At 34.0% G+C, this 23896-nt stretch overlaps 1 protein-coding gene and 1 long non-coding RNA gene across 2 annotated transcripts in view; both read left to right on the forward strand.

Annotated features, from left to right (window-relative positions):
* Positions 1-23896, forward strand: part of LOC149477708 (uncharacterized) — a 298415-nt gene that overhangs the window by 186960 nt on the left and 87559 nt on the right. Inside the window, exon 2 of the long non-coding RNA XR_016317552.1 lies at positions 885-2969. This is a non-coding gene — a long non-coding RNA (uncharacterized LOC149477708). The remainder of the gene's footprint in view (positions 1-884; positions 2970-23896) is intronic.
* On the forward strand, positions 15200-17026 carry LOC149477717 (uncharacterized). Its single transcript, XM_089710467.1, has one exon. The coding sequence runs from the start codon at positions 15200-15202 to the stop codon at positions 17024-17026; it is 1827 nt and encodes a 608-aa protein (XP_089566593.1).

Genomic DNA, 23896 nt, shown 5'->3' on the forward strand with positions numbered 1-23896 from the left:
AATGTGGAGATTTGGACGGAACGGAATAAATACATTACTAGTGGAATAATGAATAGTGATGGAATTCTACTATTTAGTAGTAAATTCATACTTCGCACATGTGTATTTTATGAAATTTGACATTTATGTAAAACGCCAAATGCATTCAAGTTGCAAAATAAAATTTTCAAGAAAAAGTTTGAATTGTATAAAGTTAGTTACGTTTTCATTATAAAATTTAAGTACCTATACATAACAAGAAATTTCTTGTAACAATTTGTTTCAATTTAAACTCGCTTCGTAATTTATCCTCATTTCATTACATAATGTTCATTTTAAAATTAAATTCAGCAAATTCCTAAGAAAATTACTTGGGCGTTTTGTATCCACTGACCGACTAAATAACTTTAAGACACATGTGATGGTCTATATAAAAAAGGTTTTGTCATTTTGTGTAGTTTAAATTCTCAAGAACGTTTTCATATTTTTAAGTATTGTTTAATCCAAAAGCTTAATTAATTTGCAAGTACATACATATTCAGTAAAAAGACATTACCTAGAAATAAATTAAAAACCTAATTCATTACACCATTTCATCATTCAAGAACACAAAGGGAGAACTCCGTAGACCAACAAAACAATATATTTTGGATCAATTGAACGTCGTCCGTCTGAAATATGTAGTTAAAATCGTCCGAGTTTCCGTCAGGCCGTCGACAAATAAATTGCGGTGGATAGGACAAGACGGATGGATGGGGGCCGCGATAAACACGAGTGCTTACAAGCGAGCATCGCCAGACGTGCGGCGGTTGAACGTCGCGGTTCGAACGCTGCTAACTTGGTAATACATGGTTGGTAGTTGATACTTGATACTTAATATTTTTTTTGGCAAATGGAAAAATTAGTGTCCCTTCGTCCAGCATACTCACCACAACTCACCATGGAATCCTGATATTTCATGAATGTCAAAAAACTGTTCTGAAATAGTGCTAAATAGTGCCCAAAGGAAAAAAATAGTGCTCTTGTACTTGCGAAGTTATAGCCATAGTTCGATGAGTATGCTGGACGAAGGTTTCGCCCAGCATACTCACCTCCGTCCGGAGAATCTGTATACGCTTCAAACATAATTCATACTTCAAAAAATAGTTCCCAAATAGTGCCAAACGGTGCCCAAAAAGAAAAAACAGTGCTCGAATAACTTCGGAGTTACAGGCTTCGTTCAGTGAGTATGCTGGGCGTAGGTTCTACGCCCAGCATACTCACCTCAGTGCGCGAATATCGAACGAGCTATAGGAACAATTTACGTCTCAAAAAATTGTGCTTGAAATAGTGCCCAATATCAGTCCAATTTTTGCTTGACATTTGACCTAGAAAACCATTAAATTTGATTGTAAACTTCTACATACATTACATTGAGTACAGTCGAATACAATATTATTAACTTTCTTTCTAACAATTTTTGTCTTGTGTAAATTATTTGTTTTGTTATATTGTCTATGTAAGGGAGTATTTACTTTAGAATCGCAATATTATTAATTACACATTATTTTAATAATACTTTATAATAATATGATTAAGCCTTCGCGCGTCGCATGGGACCCCGGTAGCTAGGAACAATGATTTTATATATTTGTCTAGATCACGGCGCTTGAAGGATTAAGATATCAAATGAAGTAAATCATGCATGAAAAATAAAGTTGCTGTTATTAATGCTTACATTACAACTGACAAAATTATTCAAAATAATCATTTTCCGGATCAAGGACGGTACCACAACGTTTACGGAATTGACCTGTATTCCTCATGTGATAAAGTTCAATATAGTGTGGCAGTAATGGATGCACGTACGGTCAATAGGTATGGGGCTTACGACGCGCGGCGCCCGCGACGCTAAACATTTTTTTATATGTATATTATATACAATATTAAAACTACAATTTTTTCTATTTACATTGATTATATTATGAATGTTAACAAAAGCTGTGAACTAGTTAACTAGAATTCTGATTACTTTGGCCCTTTAAATAGTAATAAATAACGTAAGTAATTAAAAATGTTTTTTATTGCTAAACCTTTCATTGATGAAACTATTGGAAAGAGTTTTAAAAATTTGTATAACTATGTCACAGTACTAGTTTTGACTGGTTATAAGTTTTGCCTGCAACATATATACAAAAAGAAACTGTATAATTTCCTTTTTACAATTTTTCAAGATATTAATTTTATTGGCTGCAAATGACTGTTTTTATTCAGACAAACACACAATGCATTGAAGTAATAGACTTCATTTACGCTTAAAGTTTCATTCATTTATTATTATTTATAAAATAGGTATATAATAATGCATTTAATCGAAAGTTTTTGACATGTGAGAAAATACCATAATTATTTCCAATAACATGAAGTCTACAATTAGAAAGTTTAATATTTTTGTCCAAAAACATGTGTCGACGACTGTACCCCATTTTACGTTAGTATGTAGAAGTTTACATTAAAATTTAATGGTTTTCTAAGTCAAAAGTCAAGCAAAAATTGGACTGATATTGGGCACTATTTCAAGTACAATTTTTTGAGACGTAAATTATACCTATAGCTCGTTCGATATTCGCGCACTGAGGTGAGTATGCTGGGCGTAGAACCTACGCCCAGCATACTCACTGAACGAAGCCTATAACTCCGAAGTTATTCGAGCACTGTTTTTTCTTTTTGGGCACCGTTTGGCACTATTTGGGAACTATTTTTTGAAGTATGAATTATGTTTGAAGCGTATACAGATTCTCCGGACGGAGGTGAGTATGCTGGGCGAAACCTTCGTCCAGCATACTCATCGAACTATGGCTATAACTTCGCAAGTACAAGAGCACTATTTTTTTCCTTTGGGCACTATTTAGCACTATTTCAGAACAGTTTTTTGACATTCATGAAATATCAGGATTCCATGGTGAGTTGTGGTGAGTATGCTGGACGAAGGGACACAAAAATTATCTATTGTACATGTGCCAAAACATTCATAACAAGTAGTAAGTTTATGGCTTGTGAATGTTTAAAAATAGGATCTTTCGGAAATCTTAATGGATATAGAATACCTAAAGACACTTATGTATACCGGATAATATAAAGTGGGGCTAAATACTAGTAACATTACATAAACATTTTTACAATTTAGTTATTTTTGCCAACCTTACAATTATCTACTTCGATGCGATTATTACAATATAATTATGATAAGGCTGGTTTTTAGTCAGGGAATCAAGTCAAACAAATAAGCTCACTAATTTCCTCTTTCAGACTTCATTATGAGCAGTCTGTAAAATACCTAAAATTTTATTGATTCTTTTAAAAATATAATTTAATTGCGCCATAAATTTAAATTATAATACAACACTCAACAGTAATATCAGATTAACATATAACTTTAAAACCTTATCAACTAACCTAATTTAATGATCATCATCCAATGATAACAGTTCTAACAATAAATTACATGTTATCTAATACTAGCCGCTCCGCGCGGTTTCACCCCCGTGGCTCCTCTCCTGTTGGTCGTAGCGTGATGGTATATAACCTATAGCCTTCCTCGATAAATGAGCTATCTAACACCGAAAGAATTTTTCAAATCGGACCAGTAGTTCCCGAGATTAGCGCGTTCAAACAAACAAACAAACAAACTCTTCAGCTTTATAATATTAGTATAGATGATACAGAGACGCTGTGGGTATTATCGACACGGCCGTTCCCGACACGTAGCGTCCCTGTGTAGCGTCCAAAACGCGTCTCGTCTGGCAACACCTTTTCCATTTCGAATGTCGTCAAATGTTCTACAATCAAAGTTTTTATTGCACTTTCTCAACTCGAGGAGAAGTAAGTTTTAACAATTTTTATGTGATAAAAAAATATTACAGAAGTTACGTAACAAATGTATGACCATACATAAAAACAGGAAGTGATGTAATTTTTACAACCCTGTTTACGTCTTAATATAATATGTATTTAGGGGTCCAAAGTTTTATGGTTTTATTTTTTATAAGAATTACTTACTTACCTTAAATTGAAAAGGAAAGACATTTCTATTTCATAGGTCCTATAAATTTAAAAATAAAGACAATATATTTTGAATAGGACATAATTGACTTCGGAGGCCAAGACTCACTTTGGGTCCCTGCGCCACTCCAGTAAGTAAGTAAGTATAATTGACTTATTTATAACCAGTTCATTTATTTTTAGGTTATTTGAAATAAAATCTAACACTATAGATTATCTGTTTTATTGACCCAATGATCTACGACTCCGACCTTTCCGCTATGCGTATGTGACGTCATAAATTATTTTGATTCAATTTTATATAGGTACTGATTGTGCGTTTTGTAATAACTAATAAATGTAGAGATACATGAAGAGCTTTTAAATAAGATGTTTGAAGACTACAGGAGCTTTTTTGGTTTTTACTTTTTAACAACATCGATAAAGGAAATTATTTTTTGTGAAATTTCTTAGGACTTATTATAGATGCTCTATTTTAACGTGGTTGCAAATGCTTTTTTAATAAATAGGTATTAAATTTTAATTCATTTGTTTACAACAACCATGTTTTATTAATATGAATATAATTCAATCTAAAACGACTAACTTTGATGTCCTATTAGCATGACGTCATTAAAAACATCTTATTGACTTTTTTCCTCTGATTAGTTAGTTAGTTAAAATTATATCTAATCAATACTATTCTCAACCGACCAGCTATTCCATTTGGCAATTAAAACAGCCACATCAGTTTTATCCAAGCCCCCTCTATATTAATCTAATCACACTCAGCCAAGAATGTGTGAGTCTACGTCTTTAATAATAACCGGGGTTCGGGGAGGCCACCCGCCCCCACACTAGTGAAAAAATATATCCTAAGGAAAACAATATTATAAATTGGACCAGTGTGTATGTGTGCGTGCGTATGCCGTATTTCGCTCGCTTTATATCATTTTATTTTATTCCTACTATTTTCAGTTTTATTATTTTTCTTTGACGAATTCAACGAATGAGATTGCTTTAATGTGGACTAGTTTTGTTTTGTTGACTTCTGTATTGATTTGATTGTGCTGGTAATTAGGTTTATGTTGTGATATATTTTTATTTATTCTCTAGGAGTTGTGCAATTGAATGTTAAATTATGTTTATTTTTACATTTAAACGTTAGATCAGCAATAAAATATACTTTTATACCATTTTTATACAAGCAGAAAAAGCTGAACAGGTTTGATTACACGACAAACACGATAGTTAAACCATTGGAATACTAAAACATACTCTTTTAAAATTTAGATATTATTCTTTTAGATAACTATTTGTATAAGAATTGTATTTACATTTAGTATTATTATGTTACATACAACTATTATAGTACTAGATTTCCGCCCGCGGCTTCGCCCGCGTTTTCAAAGGAAAACCCGCATAGTTCCCGTTCCCGTGGGATTTCCGGGATAAAACCTATCCTTTGTGTTAATCCAAGTTACTCTCTATATGTGTGCTAAATTTCATTGTAATCGGTTCAGTAGAATTTGCGTGAAAGAGCAACAAACACACACACACTACCCTCAAAAACTTTCACATCTATAACAAGAGCAGACATTATTAGCTAAAGAAGTATATCACTCACAATGGAAACTATTCAGTCCTAAATGATTTAGGGCTAGCAACTTCAGGTTATTTAGAAACCTAATTCAGGCATCCCTAGCAACGTAACACGTGAAACCTTGTATTTTCGTAAGTAATTGCTTCCATAGATAAATAAAGTTAATTATTATCATTTTGTTCTTTATATTTCGTACGAATTCATTCTAAAGTTTGAAAGTCTAATAAGAATTAAGTTATTATATAGGTAATGCATATTATTTTCTTTCTTATAAGATATACTTCTGATCATCACTACATAGTATAAAACAAAGTCGCTTTCTCTGTCCCTATGTCCCTATGTCCCCTTGTATGCTTAAATCTTTAAAACGAAGCGAAGTGAAACAAAACCCACAAATCCACAATTACATTTATATATTTAAAACTGTTAGGTTTCAATGGTTTAAACTTCAAGTTTAGAAATACTACATTGTATTTAAAGTCAAGTTGTGAAACTTTCAAGTAAGCTTTCAATGGGCAGCGATTTTCTTATAAGAAATGTGAACTAAAAAAGAAAATTGAATACAGTACATTGCTGCAAACACAGTCTGAATTTTCGTTTTAATTTTACAAAAACGTATAATAAGAGCAATGTACAACGTTTTTGCGTTTGTGTAATTATATTCGTCAGAAACGAATTTACATAGTTAATAAGTTGTTGTAAATAATCCGATTATGAATATCACTTTACATTGAATACGTTAGTCCAATAGTAGGGCTTCTTAATAATTAAAAATATGCTAAGCGTGATCCGTATATGGGGTTACCAATATTTTGTTTGTTTGTCTTTCACGTCGCTCGGAGGGATATTATTGGATGATTTTTGTTGACGGAAATAGTGAAGAGGCTCTGTCTAATAGAAAGAAAGAAAGAAAGATCATTTATTTGACTCCACAATAATAACTTAAGTAACTTAGGCTACTCCGACGACTTTTATCTCGGTGAAACATTTTAATATTATTTCTTTTGACTGAGCTGAGCTGTGAGCATGAGCTGAAACTCCTGACTTCTTGTTAGAAAAATAAATCTTATTGCATTTTAAATAGAGTCCAATTAGAATCGGTTTTTTTCAAAAATAGAGCCAAATAAATACAATGAGGTTTATTAATACATATAAATGCAGTAAGTATTATAGGTTATCACAATAAAAATAGATTTCAGTCTGACAATATTATTACAATCATAATTAGCAGTCCTACATAAGATATTTTCTATTTTTCTAAGTAAATCTCTGAAAATAGTCCCTCTATATAGTTTACTTTAAAAATAAGAATAAATAAACTGAACACCTATTTACAAGTGAATATTTACGAAACCTACAATTTTCTTCAAATAGAAATTCGTACTAAATCCTATTAATATAAGTAGTCTGAAGTCTCAATTCTATATTTAGATGTTTTCAGTATTGTAAATAAATAATACTAATATCAGTATAGTATTATATTATTATCTGAGATACTAATTACTACTAATACGTGATACTACTTATAAAAGAAAATCACAGAAATTCGGGGATTAAAAGTATTTTTTAAAACTTCGAGAAGTTTAAGAATCTCCTCGATTTTACAGGAATCTCGTTAAACTTTAAAAAATATTAACATAATTTTATTCAGATTCTTATTATAGGATTAACTGAACCGAAAGTGATAAATGAGTATGCTTTGAGGATGAGGATACTAGTTGACAGAATATACGAGAACATTCGATTTCAAGGGTACTTATCTATTTCTGCATTATAGTGTGTTATACGAATAAAATATATTTACTTTATTATAATCCATTAACAATTAATTTTGCCATTTTGGGTAATTTTAAATACATAATTTTAATTTAAACTAAGTAATTACTGTTTTAATAATGTAAGTATGGGCTGATTTTTCAATCCTTGGTTAAAACTTATTCGTCGAATAACGTATGATACTACCATTTTAAAAATGCATTCTAATTGCCCGTACCTATTTGAAAGTTTATAGGTAACATTTTAATGTTTAATCTTATCGTGTAATACTTTATTGGACGGGTAAGTTTTAACCAAGGATTGAAACATCGGCTCTAAATCTAAATCATAATATCTAAGAAATAATTTAGGTACTATCTCTACCTATCTCTGTTAATGTATTTATTTTAAGGAAGAATGAAACAAAATAGCGTTTTAATATTAATTCAAAAGTTTACAAGGCTTAAATGTTAAAAGAAAGATAAATCACGATTACAATAATTATAATGAGTCCATAAAATTCTACTAAAACATTTGACATGAGTATTCCAAGAATTTTTGGAGGCCTTATCTTGGAAGGATCGTTAGAATAAGACGACAGTACTACAGTAGAAGACGATAGAAGAAGACGACACTTAATTAAGGACAACTTATTTAGATTTAAATGCATCATTTTCTTAAAATTACTGATATTAGGTTGATTGAACAGAAGGTACTATGTGATTATGTATTTCTGCCACCACCATAAAAGTCTTCCATAAAACAGCCTTTCGATAAAACATCAGAACTTCGCTACTTTTAAGAATAATAAAAATAATCACAATCAGCTGTTCCCGTAGTAGACATTTTCCTTCCGTTATACCGAGGATTTTGACGTAGCAGTCGACGATATTTTCGCGAACATATATTTATAGATATCCTGAAATATTTTTACCAAGTCATAAAAATGGAAAACATCGTAATTTGGAATTTAAATTCAAGCTCTCGACAGAGGGTGGTGGGGTGTGATTGTGTGCGTGTAACTGTGTGTGTGTGCTTTCTTTGTATTCACGTCAATTTGACGCACGTTCAAGACAATCTCATATAAATCTTTATTCATATAAGGCCGTGTTATATTTGAAAATCTATACTTATATTGTAGCGATGAATTTTGTATATTTGTGAGTTAAGTGGGTCATCTTGAAAAGTAAAGGGACTTGCTTGATATAAAAAAGTCTAGTAAGCTATACCTACTTAGATAGGGCTTAAACTTGGTTTAAACAGTTGTTATATTATGCCACATGGGCACATGCTAGTTTTTCAATCACTATTTACCCAGAATGGTCAATTTCATTAATAATACAAACGTAAATTGATTTAGGTTTTAACAAAAGCTTAACTGAATTCGTATAAAATAAGAACGAAGGCCAAACCGCGAGCGTTCACGTAACCCATATCGATTTTGTGTCCAAATTATTTTTATTTTTATCAACGATACGTTTTAAAGATAACATGATAAGGTGGAATTAAAATTGTACTAAATTGTTCATCGATTATTGTTATCGGACAAATATTTTGGGGAGCTTTGTGATACGCGAGTTATTTCGACTTTTCTAGGTATATGACTGTTTATTATAAATTAACCATTTATTTAGACTTTTCTATATGACTATTTATTATTTAACCTTAAATATTTGAAGCTATGTGGAATGACCACCATGTTTTTCAATTGTTTTATTTTTAATTATATTGTACTTTATATATACTATACACACATGTATATATACTTTGAATAAAACCTTGGGAAGTTTTGTAATAGAAATTACCATTAAAATCGATTTTTATCATAATCGATTTCATACAAAAACAAATCTTTAAAAATATACAAAATTTCGTTCAGAAACTCACACGTCGTCATATTCGTCATTCCCCTTTTGATTATCAATTTTTAAATTGAACTGAAATCATATTGACAACGATAATTATAAAATGTATAGCACCTGGCGCGGGGGTGTGGGTTCGACTCCCGCCTCGTTTGATTGAAAATAAATATGCGGTGACATGAACGACGAATGTGGCGTGGAGTTGATGTTTTGTTGCAAAAGTTTTTGGTATGTTGCTATACTTTAGTATTATAATTTTCATATATTGCAATAAGTGGTATTGTTATTATTGGTTGGGTCTTTATAAAGGGATGATTTCGAAAAACTAAAAATGGAATTTCCTTGATACGAGGTAACTGCAGTTTTGTTATTTACTATATTTATAAGTTTTTTTCACATATTCAAATATACTTCCGTGCAATCCAAAACATCCATTCTATTAACAATTCATCCTCCCAGAACTATCGCACAGCAATTCAGTGGAGCCTCATACACTAAATATTTCAGAATATTTTTACGATTAGGTACATAACGCTACTCCACGCATTCCGACGAGCCGGCGCCCGCATGTCATTTTGGGAGCCATTATAAAATGTCGACTATAATCGGCCTTTATTTTTATTTTATTTGCGCCACCCTCCCACCCCCTCCCCGATATTTCAAAGTTAACGACTGCATAAAAATATAACACTCGAGTTGAAAAATTTCGGCCTATATTTTTATGTTTGGAATGAAATGTAAGGATGTCTTGGTAATAATGAATGAGGTAAGAGCTTAGTTCTGTATGTACGTGTTTTTCTTATGCGTATAAAGTTAGTATAGTATAACATTTAACAATTGTTTTTCTCAATGCATGATTGATTGCATTTTTTATCTATCTCTGTGCAAGATTTCATCCGGATCCAAAGAGCTGTTTTTACAGTTAATTTCAACTTTTTAGCATTTACAGCTTAGAGCAGCTCATTGAAAATAAATTTAGAGAATATTTACTGAGGTTAAAAACGCAAACTGGGTAGGTTATTTATTTCTTTTTTTTTATTATACAACGTCATATTTTTATGTAAACAATTCATATATCTTCAAGAATTTATAACACGCATCACTAATGCGGTTGTTTTTGTTTATGATCAACATTATGAAAACATCCCCTTTGGTGCTGTTTGCTTCTTCCTTCAAACTTACTTATTGCAAAAATTACGCAATATTTCGACATAAATACATTTTATTATTATTTATTTAATTTAACAATGTTTTTAATAAATGTAGAGCTATAGAAGGTTCTCAATTGAAATTGTATTTTATCCCGATAAAGTCATAAGATTTTCTACCGATTTCCTTTATTTTAATATTATCTATAAAAATTGAAAAGAAAAGCCAAGAATTTTTATAAAACATCGATTTTCCTAACCTATTATTTTGACATCTTATAAAACGCAACCAACATGGCGTCCAGTGATCGCTATAAAGTCCGATACATATTGTTATTAGTGTTAAATATAGTTTAGTTACATGCCAAGCGACACTTTTGGTAGCCTAATTACTTGCACGACATTAAATTTGGCGGTCAACAGTAATGGAAATAATGCCTATTTTTAACATGGCTTTGGAACTTTCTAGATGTTCGCGTTTAAAGGCGAATGTTTAAAATTTTAAAGCTACACTTTTTTAGGGTTTTTAGTAATATACTTACCTGGATTATATATTTTTTTCATTTTATTGATATTTTTGATACTAAAAGTACTTTTAGTTTTAACCAGTCACCTAAAAAAACGAGGAACTTACTTTTTAGCTTCAAATTCTATTAAATGTGATAGTCTATTAAATGCTGGTAGCTAGATTCGATTCTTTAGATAAAATTCTATTCTTTATTAAAATCGTGTTTTAAAACTACATAACAAATAATTAACACAAAAGTAGTATTGAAAATGTCGAATCACGCTATAAAAAGAGCAGAATATTGGTATGTCATAATACAAAGCGTCTACAATGCTTTAAACTGTCCTTTAGATCACAAATAAGCAATATAGTTGCTTGTTATACGATTACGAGGGTCGAAAAGGTCCGACTTTGGCATTTGCAACACCTCGCGGGCGTGGACCTATATAATGAATGTCGGAAAACAAATTTTTACACAGAATGATATATTTACGGGAAGGTAACATGTTGTCTATTTTGTAAGTAATAATAGTAATGAAAATAAATCGAATTTCAATTTATAAATAATCTATTTATTACATAACCTCAATTTAAATAGGTAGGTACGTGTTAACAATATCGCACTGAAACACGAAACAACAAACAAAAATTAACTTTCATTAAAAGCCCAATTTCATAAAAATAGAGAAATCATACAAATAGTTATAATTAATAATCCAAACCAATAGATTCACCGTTCAACTTCCATAAAGTAATTAAACTTCACAACTTAATATAAAAACTTTTTACTGCGCAAAAAAAAACATGCCTAATGAAAAAAAGGCGCCAACAGGCCCCCGAATTTTGTTTATACGCGAAATAACGCGAAAGTTTCCTCGTGTTTTCTTAAAAGAATAAAACCGGCCAAGTGCGAGTCGGGCTCGCGCACAAAGGGTTCCGTAGCAGCAAATATAATAAATTACAGTTAAATCAACCTATCTCAAAAACTATAAGAGATACTTTGATCAAACCAAAAATCGTTGAAAGAGTTAATTAGCATGCATCACCTCTATTTTTTTTAGAATTTTATACCCCGTAGTTATAAAAATAGAGGGGGGGGGACATACTTTTTACGACTTTGAGAGCTGATATCTCAAAAACCGTTCACTTTAAGAAAAATGTTTTTTAGAAAACTTTATATCATTTTAAAAGACCTTTCCATTGATACCCCACACGGGTATGTACATCGAAAAAAAAAATTTCATCCCTCAGTTACATGTATGGGGGGCCCCACCCCCAATTCTTTTTTTTACTATTTAGTGTCATATTTTTGTAGCGGTTCATACAACACATATTCCCATCAAATTTCATCACTGTAGTACTTATAGTTTCCGAGTAAATCGGCTGTGACAGACGGACAGACGGACAGACGGACAGACGGACATGACGAAACTATAAGGGTTCCGTTTTTGCCATTTTGGCTACGGAACCCTAAAAAGCGAAAAATATTTGAAAGCAGGCTGAACTTAAATTTATTACACCATTACTCTTAATCATAAATGTGGAAACGGGACGGCGAATATTAAAGAAAGCTACGTGCTGTGAAACAGAAATAGTGTTTTGTCGAATGATGGAAAGGGACACATGTATTTACACTGCCGCGCCCTTTTGATAGTGTTTCCAAATTTTCGGAAAGCATCGTGTATTGTTTGCTGTTAGGGATGGCTTACATGTAGCAACAAAATATTATTTTACAAAAACAGCTTTGTATGAAGATAAGCTTTGTAATTCGAATTTCTTTGTGATATTGATCTGCAATATAATTACTAACTTATTGCCTATTTTTTTATTGAAAATATAGTGAATACATACAAGTTACATAATGCTTTGCGGAAGTTAAGAAAGTGGAGTTAATTTGTCAATACAAAAAGCTTTTAAAGTTAGGAATTCAATTCAGTAACGTGTATGTTAATTTTCAATCTATGTGGTTTAGGTACACGACAAATAATTAAAATAAATTTGAACAATAAGATGCAAATTTTAAAGGGTTGTTTAAATGTTCACGATGGCATGTAAGACAAGCTTAATGCGTAATGCACCGGCCCCTGTCGAAATAATCAAATCGAGGGGTGCCCCGGCTAGTGGGGTGAAATTTTTGCTATTTTCTACAAAAAAAGACACATTGCACCGTTTTTACCTAAAACACGTCAGTTTTGAGCGCACGCGCATTCAGAGGGCATCGGGCACGTGCCGTGCGAAATTTGAAAATCGAACGATTTTGACAGTTCAGTTTTGTAAACAAATTTTGAATTTTGAAAATGGAACATTTCTAGTGATGTGTTTTATGAAGTTTTATTAATAAAGTGTAAACAATAAACATTTATTATGGTGGCATGTGACATAAGTTTATGACAAATGAACGAGGATAATTTAAATTTGAGAAACGTTGACAGGTGAGGTTTCTTATTAGAATCGGCTAAGATCTGTATTATGTGTGTATGCCGTTATCATAGATGTATATTATAAACCACGAAAATAATTAATACAATAGGTACAGTACATTTACGCATCGATACATTTTCTTTTGATATTGTATATAAGTTCATTTTAGATCATATTGATATCATTTAAATATATTTTTTTGAAAGCACCATCTTACACAATTGAAAAATTAATTAACTAATTTATTTATTTAATTATTCGATTAATTTATTTAGTGATTTCAGATTTGCTAGATTTTAATATTTTACGTACTAGTTATTAACACCGAGTTAAGAAAAAAGTAACAGTATCTAAATCGGTTAGTTTAATCTTTAATTGCGTTTTTTAAACTTTAAAACTGGCTAAATGGTTTTTGTTTCCCAAATAAGTTTTATAGTCGTTCTATGACGTTTTGTTAAAAATGTATTGTACTTGTTTCAATTCAACAATGTTGTTGAAGATCAATCAATCATTCTCATCATGGAAACAGACTTTCAAAGCTGTCTAGACTTTACAAAAGATTGTAATTATATTCTACATAGATTTATTTTGTACCTAGAACCTAATACTTGTACCTATACCAAATAGCAATTGTATTAAAGTAATTTTTATTTAAACAGATGTGAAATGCATCTGCTCTTTGTATGAGACGAATGCGATTCGAATATTTAATACAAGCTGTGCTCCGCGGTTTTGCCCGCATTGCTCCTCTCCTATTGGTCTTGTCAAGAACCCTGAAAATATTTTTCATATCGGACCAATAGTTCTTGAGATAGGCGCGCTCAACCAATCAAACAAACAAATAAACAAAATCTTTGTCTAATAACTGTTAACAACGAAAATATTGTAAAGAATACGAACCTAGAAAGTATGACGAAAATGTTTTTTAAGAAATAAATGTGAATCTTAAAACACGGAACCAGATTTAACTTGAAATAATGGCACGTTTTCAGACTTTCAAGTATAATAGGCATTTTGTTATAATACTATAGTCAATAATTGTTAAATTTAGAGCCAATAAAAAATACGTTGCGTAACTATTTTTTTTGAGAACGTTTAAAAAGTATTTCTTCGTTTCTTTATAACTGTAAAAATTACATATTAAACTAAATAAAATTTGATATGCAAATACAATTTTCTTAAGAAATTGTATATTATATAATTTACGTTTATTTGTAACCATTAAGATTGGGATTAGATGTTGTAATGCCTGAAAAATAAGTGCTGTAATTAATATTATAAGTTTATGTAGAGTTTCAGTTCAGAATTAGTTTGTGATTTTTTATTAGTTTTGTATTGTTACATACTATAAAAAAACACTCTTTACCCATTCCTTTGAATAAATATGGTTTCGCTTATAAGCATATTGAATTATGACGTCTGTCTTGAAAAAGTTAGAAATGAAAATATAAATTAATAAATTAATAAACCTATTGAGAAACGAGCGTTTTTGTTTTTGATCGATGAGAAATTTTGTTTGGTATTTAAATTTTGGTTCATGGAACAACCGCAAGTAAAAATATTGAGAGACTTCTACGCAAAGTTGACTTGTGGCTTGCTGGCTACTAGTTAATCAATATGCATGAATGAAAATACTTATAAGTAGGTACAATAAAATTACGGTTGCGTTCTTAGTCAGTATTTTCTCTTAATTTACTGTAGTTTCCTTGAAATCGGTTTATGTATTGTTACCAACTGACATAAGCTACAAGATTCAAATGAATGGCATAAATAGGGTTGCCAAGAAAAGGAAAAAGACTTTAAGAAAAGTCAAGAAAAGTCAAGTCAAGAAAAGTCAAAGTCCATATTTTTATTCATATTTATTAATGGTTACTTTCTCAATTCCAGATGCGGCGGTGACGCGATGTCGGTAGCGCCGGCAGTGAAGCGCGAGCGCGACTGCGGCGGACCCGGGCCGGGGTCGGCCAGCGCGGACGGCGACGGCGGTGGCAGCCCCGGGCGCAAGCGGCGCAAGCAGGCCGCGCCCGCGCGCGCGCACCCGCCGCCGCTCGACCTGCACGCCAAGATGGCGGACATCTACAAGAGCGCCCTCGCCTTCGGGGAACTCACCCTGCCTACATTCGACCCCCTCGCCGCGTTCCGTCTGCTCCCGCGACACGACCCACCCAGAATATTCAATCCGGAGGCGTACTGCGACCTGTGCTGCAAGGAGTTCTGCAATAAATACTTCCTGAAAACACACCGGGCGAACAAACACGGCATATACGACGGAGAGCCCCAACCGCACCCTGGCATGCCGCAACAACAGCAGACTACGCCGCCCCGGCGATCTTCGGACGAAGAGTCCGGTGGAACACCGCGGCGCCTGTCACCAGACTCAGCGAGGCGCGCACGGGAGGCCGCCTTCCAACCTGATGTTCTGCGACGATTAGGAGTTACAAATCCAGAAGCGTTCTGTGAAATTTGTTGTAAAGAGTATTGCAATAAATATTTTTTGCGCACCCATCGAGAGAGAAGACACGGTTTGGCTCCACAGAGGTCTCCAGCGACCGACCACTCACCGTTAGCCGCGACGTCACCGTCCGCTCCTCTGTTGCCGATATCTCCACACATTGAAACACCACCACGGGCTCTATCGTTACCACCCCCTTTCGACACTGAAGATCCCCCTGAAGTAAAACGTGAACAAGAAGATAGGGAAGATCTCGAAACTGTACTTAGAGAGAGTCAGACGAGTCCGCTGAATTTGATAGTAGAAGAGAGAGGAGTGGCGTCACCAGGTTCTGCAAGTGAGGAATTACGCAAACTACAAACGATGATTTCTCAACTTAACGAACTGGCAGCAGAGCGTCTCGCAGACGAACCCAATGAGGCCCCGCGACCACCGTCCTCTTCCCCACCACCGCAAGACGAGAGACGTGGCGGTGCCGGATCGAGCTTTTGCGAAATTTGCAATAAGGAGCTATGCAACAAATATTTCATGCGAACTCATATGCAACGCATGCACGGTATTTCTTTGGAGAGTGGCACACAACTAGGCGGAGTTACATGTGATATATGCCACAAGGAACTGTGTAGTAAATATTTTTTGCGAGTGCATAAACACAACACGCACGGAATACCAGCTCCACCGGCGCCGGCGAACGCCGCTCCTGCAGAACCTTGTCCGCTTTGCGCTCGTCGCTTTAGAGGACCGCGAGCTCTACGAGCTCACTTACTAGCGGAACACGCTCCGCCGGCTCGACCTCCTCCACCCCCTCCTTTACCCCCGCGACCTCTAGATCTTCTGACGCGCGATAAACCATACGCGTGCGCGTATTGTCCTTTCACTACTGACGTCCTAGCTTTCTTGTTCGCTCACGAGCGCGCACACGTCCAGCGAGCCAACGAGCAGCAGGAGGGCGGGGAGGTCGAGCCGGAGGGCAGCGCCGAGCCGAGCGAGGGGGGCGAGGGGGAGGGGGAGATGGAGGCGGACGCGTACTCGTGCTCGCGGTGCGAGTTCCGCGCCGAAGGGTTCGCCGCGCTGGAGGCGCACGTGCGGGCCGCGCACGGCGGCGCCGGCGCGCTGCTGGCCGTGCCGCGCGCGCCCCGCGCCCCGCTCACCATGCAGCCCTTCGTGCTGGAGGAGGCGGGCGGCGCGCTGAGCCTGCTGCCGGCGCTGGTGTTCCTGCCGGTGCGCCGGCGGGCCACGCGCCGCGCCACCGTCACGCTCACGCTGACGCCGGCCTAGTGCCCGGCCGCCGGCCGCCGGCCCGACCCGCGCGCGTCCGCGGCCGCGACTACACCGCCGCGGGCGCGCGCTCGATCGCCGAACTGTTGACTACATTTAACGCTGTGTGCCTTCGAGCGATTGCCGAGAGAGACGATCGTTCCCGAGGAGCTGTCCGCGGCCGCCCGCCCGTGCGCCACACCGCGCGGCGGCCTCCCGCCCTCCTTTTGTCAGAGTTTAAATTCGTATATTGAGAATTATATTCACGGGTGATATATGAAACGTTGCCGCTTATGAATCGGTTTTTATTATCTCCTCGACGTTGGGTCGGTCCGAGACGAGTTTATGAAACGTCGATTTCGATCGGGAGAAGAAATACACCCTAGGATTAGTTATTATTATTATTTAAACGATACGTATTCCGGTGAGTCGGTCTCACGGTAGCGTCGTAGTACCGGTGCGATGTTGATCACTGAGCGAGCCTCGGCGGCGACAGTGACAGCCGGGCGAGTCGCGCCCGCGCCGGCGCCCCGACCCTTCTCACCACAGTACAAACTTGGTGCCACACGTATTCATATGTACTGCGACAACCGATCTACCTCACGTTAGGTTCGTAAGCTGTTATTGTATAAATTATATTTTGGAGTTACATTAAAGTACAAAGTAATTATCGTGCGTTACCGCGCCGCGGACGGAGGCCGCGCTCATGTTAGCTATATGATATTGTTGTCTAGGAGGGACAAATGCACAAAGATACGTACTATTGGGCAGTGATCAACATTAAACGTAATTTAGCATAAAGTCTGTTTAGAAATGTGGTGGCTCGGTCACGCGGGTTTTGTTGTGTTACACATCAATTATTACGGGTAATTGTTTTGGGGAGGAGAGCTCAGCTCCGTCCTACCCCGCAGTCGTTGGCCGAGCTTTATATTTTAAATTTATTTGTATTGTAATTTATTACTTACTATGTTATTGCGATGACTGATTAGATATCTCTTTTGTGATGGCTCATGATACAAGTAAATTTTGTTTTTGTATATCTGATCATGATATTTTCCTACAGAGGGAGCGAAAGATATAAAAAAAAATATTTTATTTTGAGCAATTGTAAAAGTTGATGATATAGTACATCCTAAATATAATTATAGTAAAACCAAGCCAAAAAGGTAGCAAATCCTATTTTAATAACTTCCCTATTTTATGATTCCGATAAAACAAAAATACCATGAGACAATTTACAATAAACCAAATCACAAAAGAGATATCTAACCAGATACTAATTGTTCAGAAAATTATATATTCAAAGAACCTTTTTTAAAGACAGGTTTATTTATATTATTTAGTAGATCATTGTGAAGGATAGCTTGTACAAACCATGCAGCTTCTAAAAAAAGTTCCTATGTATGTACGTAAGATGTAATTTAATTAACTAGAGGTCGTTTGTGGAACGGCTCCGAAACGAGATTAAGGCTCGCCTGGTGATGATAATAATGCTTGTGATGAACAGGGTGCAGCCAAATGATACAGATGCTATTCATTATGACATGAAAGCAAATTATATTTTCTCAATAAATGAAGCTAGCATCATACTAAGCGACTTCGATGTAGCGATACATCACAAATGTTCCTAAATAAGTTCCTTGGACGCAGAATATGTTCCTCATTTTGTGATACAACTCGGTAACCTTCCTATTAGTCTTCCTGACCATAGACCGAACTCGCTTCGGAGCCGGAACGCAAACGCACATTACAACAAATTATATTAATAATGTTTTAAATAATAACAAATTAATAAAAGGTGTACGCGTGGTAACGATCTCGGGGGCTGTTCGGATCCTGCTGTTGAGGAGAGCGCTTTTAGGGCCATTTTTGGAGGAAGCGCGGCAATTTTTACTTTAAAGGATTCGAATAGTCGCCCCCAGATCGGTATATGTAGTGGAATATTGTGATGTTGTGTTCGGAATCGTTTCGCTTCGCGTTGTGCCCGAGTGGATGACCAATAATTTTTATAGATTTAATTATAAAGTACAAAATGTTGAACCTAGAGTTACAACGGAGTCTGGTGATAGAAATATACAGTACAAATTAATGTTAAGTGTAGAAAAGATACAGGTGTACTACAACAGATGTTTTAGCCTCTAATGATAAGAGATATGTAATTTCACTCGGGTTACAGCGCTTGTACACTGTGTTACGGTCGCACTATTATGTTTTGTGATTGTAATACTGAAGGCATTTTGTTTTCCTCAAACTACAAGAATTGTGACATTATATTATTGACCGTGTGGAGGCTCCCTTATCTGTTAAATCTTATGAGACAAGACGAGAAATCATGTATTTTGAAGTATTTTATCGATGTTCTTTCTTGATATAATAGTTGTCTCTGGGGCGCAATTTTTCCTACATAAGATTTAACGGTAAGCGCAAATCGTCTAAAAACTGATACGTAGATTATTTTTATAGTTCCAATAACCAAAGATCTCTCAAAGACATTATTTTAAGTTAACATAAATTGTTCAATCTTGTCATTATTGAATTTTACAGATGTTAATTATTAAAAATAAATCAATTTTGACGATTGTTGAACGATTTAACATTCCAAATGTTCGTTTTAGTAATATCTAGTCTTATATTAAGTTGAACGTGCGACTGTATAAAAATGGAAATATTTTTTTTTAATTATATAAATCTGTGTTTATTCTAGTCAAATTATTTTATGTATTTTTCAATTTATCACTATGGACGAACGCGTTGGCCTATTTTAATAGAAATAAAGAAAAACAATATAAACTATTACATTTCTAATATTTTATATAATCTGCACATGGTACAGAATGTAATAAAAAGATTTAATAACCATAGAACGCACGTCCATATTGGTAATTTTAAATAAAATATAAAGAGAATTATATTCAGGCTTCAGGAGGGAGCCTAGTCTTAAACTGTGATGGTTTCGTAACATTTGATTTTACACGAAACATTCGCATTTATAATAGAATTTTTAGAAAACTTTATTATTTTTTATTTTTCCTAACATGCTTTTAGGCAGCAAATTAGCATTATGTACATTGTATTGATGATTTCAATACAATTTGTTCCATTAAAAATATTTCAGTGTCCCCTTTGCCTTATCTTTTGATCAATTCGTATTCAAATTAATCGTTAAAGAATTACAACTAAATAAAGGTAAACTTGAATGTCGAATTGAGATGTAGAATTACTTAGAAAAATCTTACTTTTAATATTCTTTACTAACCGTAGTAAAAGCTTGAGGTAAAAACTTTTAAACATATAGGTACTGATTTGATTAGAAGTATGGCAAAATTTAATAAGAAATATGGGCTCAAAAAGGACATCATGAAGGTGCAATATAGAGCAGAAGGGTTATATAAAATGTTCTATTAAATTGTATTCATTAAAGATAACCTCATAATATAATGAAAAGGTGAAGTCTATAATAATTTACAATTGCCAATAAAACAGAAAACTGGGGTTTTGAAGAACACTGTTTGCACAGAAGCTGAGCCTTATTATTATTGCCAGATATCGGTTTTGAGCTAAATCGTAACAAACAAAGAAACCAACAAACCCATATGATAAATAGGAACGATTTATTTTTGTTTCATAATATTTTTTTAAATATTGAATCGCTTTGGCAATTTTCTTTCAAATAGAGTTTTAACAATCAACGGTTCCTTCTCATAAGTTTTTTAAAGTGTGTCTTCCACTTATCGCGATGATAAGAGCTAGCGCGCACGAGCAACTTTGTCTCCGCAACTATTTTGTCTCTCCACCCATGGGCTAGTATGAAAGTGCGCGCACGTAGCGACGCAACTCCCCATACAATTGATGGGAGAGACAAAATAGTTGCGGAGACAATGTTGCTCGTGCGCGCTAGCTCTAAGACATTTGTGTTGTCATATTACAATACAGGCTATGTCAAATGTATGTTTCATCGCGATACGTGCAGTGGAACGCGGGTGAAAATTTTTAGAATGAAAAAGATTTATTTGAATGTTTTATTTTATATTAATATTTACAAGCTCTAAATTGTAAAGCTCTAAAATCTTTACAATCAGCTCTTATAGTAATAAATTCTGAGCATACCTGCAGTAAAATACAATAATTATAGACGTCATTATTGTCTCTCGCAACTAAATATCACAAATTATATATTTTCCTCTGAACTTACTCATAATTATTTAATAATATTAATTCATAGTAATATAAGTCAAATGTTACGAATCGATTGCGGTCGGTATATGTTCCTAGATCCGTCTGTTCGTTGTTTGTTTTCATTAATTACTACGAAACATTTCTACCGTATTCAATAAATTAAATATACAAATAAATCCTGTGTTTTCCTTGTACCCTTGTACCATTTTAGGTAATAAAAACAAAGGTGTTGATCATACACAAACATTTTTAAATCAATTTTTATTATAAGTATGTCAGAATACTATACATTTGCCAAATTTCATAAAATTAAATCAATGCTTTCTGATAAATTGTAACGAAAATTCAAACATCTATAAGTATCTATTTACAATTTACATCCATACTAATATTATAAATGCGAAAGTAACTCTGTCTGTCTGTCTGTTACTCAATCACGCCTAAACTACTAAACCAATTTGCATGAAATTTGGTATGCAGATATTTTGATACCCGAGAAAGGACATAGGCTACCTTTTATTGCGAAATATGTACCACGGGCGAAGCCGGGGCGGACCTCTAGTACTAAATATATTAAAAATATAATACTTTTACATCCAGTAATTTCAAAATGGAATATGGAACACTGTTTGTACCACAAAATGTACAATTTTTATGATGGAATTTTATACGATCATGTGTTTTGGTTTGAAGAAAAAAGCAAATAGAGTTTCTATAGGTCGGCTCTACGTGGCGGGTTTGACGCACTTGGTGCACTTCTCAACTTGTACACCATGCTCAAATGGTGAACTTAGCAACTTGTACACTTCTCAAATGGTACACTTCGCGACTGGTACACGTCTCAAATGGTGCACTTCGCAAATGGTGCACTTTTTAAGATTAGTTGAGATTTGGAAAAATTGTGTAAAAATGAAAGAATTTTTAGTTTTGGATGTTTAATTTTTATAATTATGTCAACACAATAATAATAATTAAACTACACAGAATCACCTTAAACACTATAACATTTTGGGTCATTTTTATTTTTTCAAAAATAAAAATGTGACTCGGATATAATAAAAATAATATAATTATGTCAAAAAAAAGTAGATTTACAGTAAAAAAATATCATAATAAAGATATGATATAATATCATATTGTGCACCAAGTGCACCAAGTGCGTCAAACCCCACGTAGGGTTTGACGCACTTGGTGCACTTCTCAACTTGTACACCATGCTCAAATGGTGAACTTAGCAACTTGTACACTTCTCAAATGGTACACTTCGCGACTGGTACACGTCTCAAATGGTGCACTTCGCAAATGGTGCACTTTTTAAGATTAGTTGAGATTTGGAAAAATTGTGTAAAAATGAAAGAATTTTTAGTTTTGGATGTTTAATTTTTATAATTATGTCAACACAATAATAATAATTAAACTACACAGAATCACCTTAAACACTATAACATTTTGGGTCATTTTTATTTTTTCAAAAATAAAAATGTGACTCGGATATAATAAAAATAATATAATTATGTCAAAAAAAAGTAGATTTACAGTAAAAAAATATCATAATAAAGATATGATATAATATCATATTATACATAGGACATAGGACTACTAATGCCTTGGAAGGATGGCATCGCCGCTTAAATGCTAGAATACCTAAACATCCCACCTTGTACATGTTTGTACACAAATTAAAAATGGAAAGCAAGTATTGGGACAAGTGTGCGCTTAATATCTTATTTCACAATGTCAGAAATAACCGTAAACAGCAGGATGTGATGTTTGATCGAAAATATAAAAAACTATTACGTAAATTAGAAGACAGAAGTATTGCGGTGGAACATTTCATGAAGAAGATCACGTTTCTCCAATTATTCAAGTAATTTAATTAATAGCTATTTACTTAATTATTAAATAGTAACAATTACAAAGTTTTACTTATTATTACTTTTACTAATTTGTTTTTAAGAAACAGGTTATGATTTAATTTAAAGCTTTTATTTAATTAGTAATAGTTAAAAGTTAAATAATAATATTACAAAGGTTATTGATATAATATGATATTATATCATATCTTTATTATGATATTTTTTTACTGTAAATCTACTTTTTTTTGACATAATTATATTATTTTTATTATATCCGAGTCACATTTTTATTTTTGAAAAAATAAAAATGACCCAAAATGTTTTAGTGTTTAAGGTGATTCTGTATAGTTTAATTATTATTATTGTGTTGACATAATTATAAAAATTAAACATCCAAAACTAAAAATTCTTTCATTTTTACACAATTTTTCCAAATCTCAACTAATCTTAAAAAGTGCACCATTTGCGAAGTGCACCATTTGAGACGTGTACCAGTCGCGAAGTGTACCATTTGATAAGTGTACAAGTTGCTAAGTTCACCATTTGAGCATGGTGTACAAGTTGAGAAGTGCACCAAGTGCGTCAAACCCTACGTGGCTCTACCTGTGGTGAAAATGCAAAATTAGGTCTTTATATGAAGTCTTGTTGAGATAAATATTGTTTGGGTATGAAAGAAAAATACATAAGCTATATGCAATAAGCTTTATATGCAAATGTATGCGTAAGTTATTTCTTAAATTAATTATTATCAATTAGCAATAAATTAGCAAAAAATTTGGCAAACTTTCGCGTACACTAATTGGGATTTTTTAATATTTTTATCTACAATTGAGATTATATTTTTCTGTATATATATGTA

This window comes from Colias philodice, chromosome 24 (assembly GCF_061535455.1).
Source record: "Colias philodice isolate Cphi_HAF_F1 chromosome 24, ilColPhil1 Martin Lab GWU primary, whole genome shotgun sequence".
Lineage (NCBI taxonomy): Eukaryota > Metazoa > Arthropoda > Insecta > Lepidoptera > Pieridae > Colias > Colias philodice.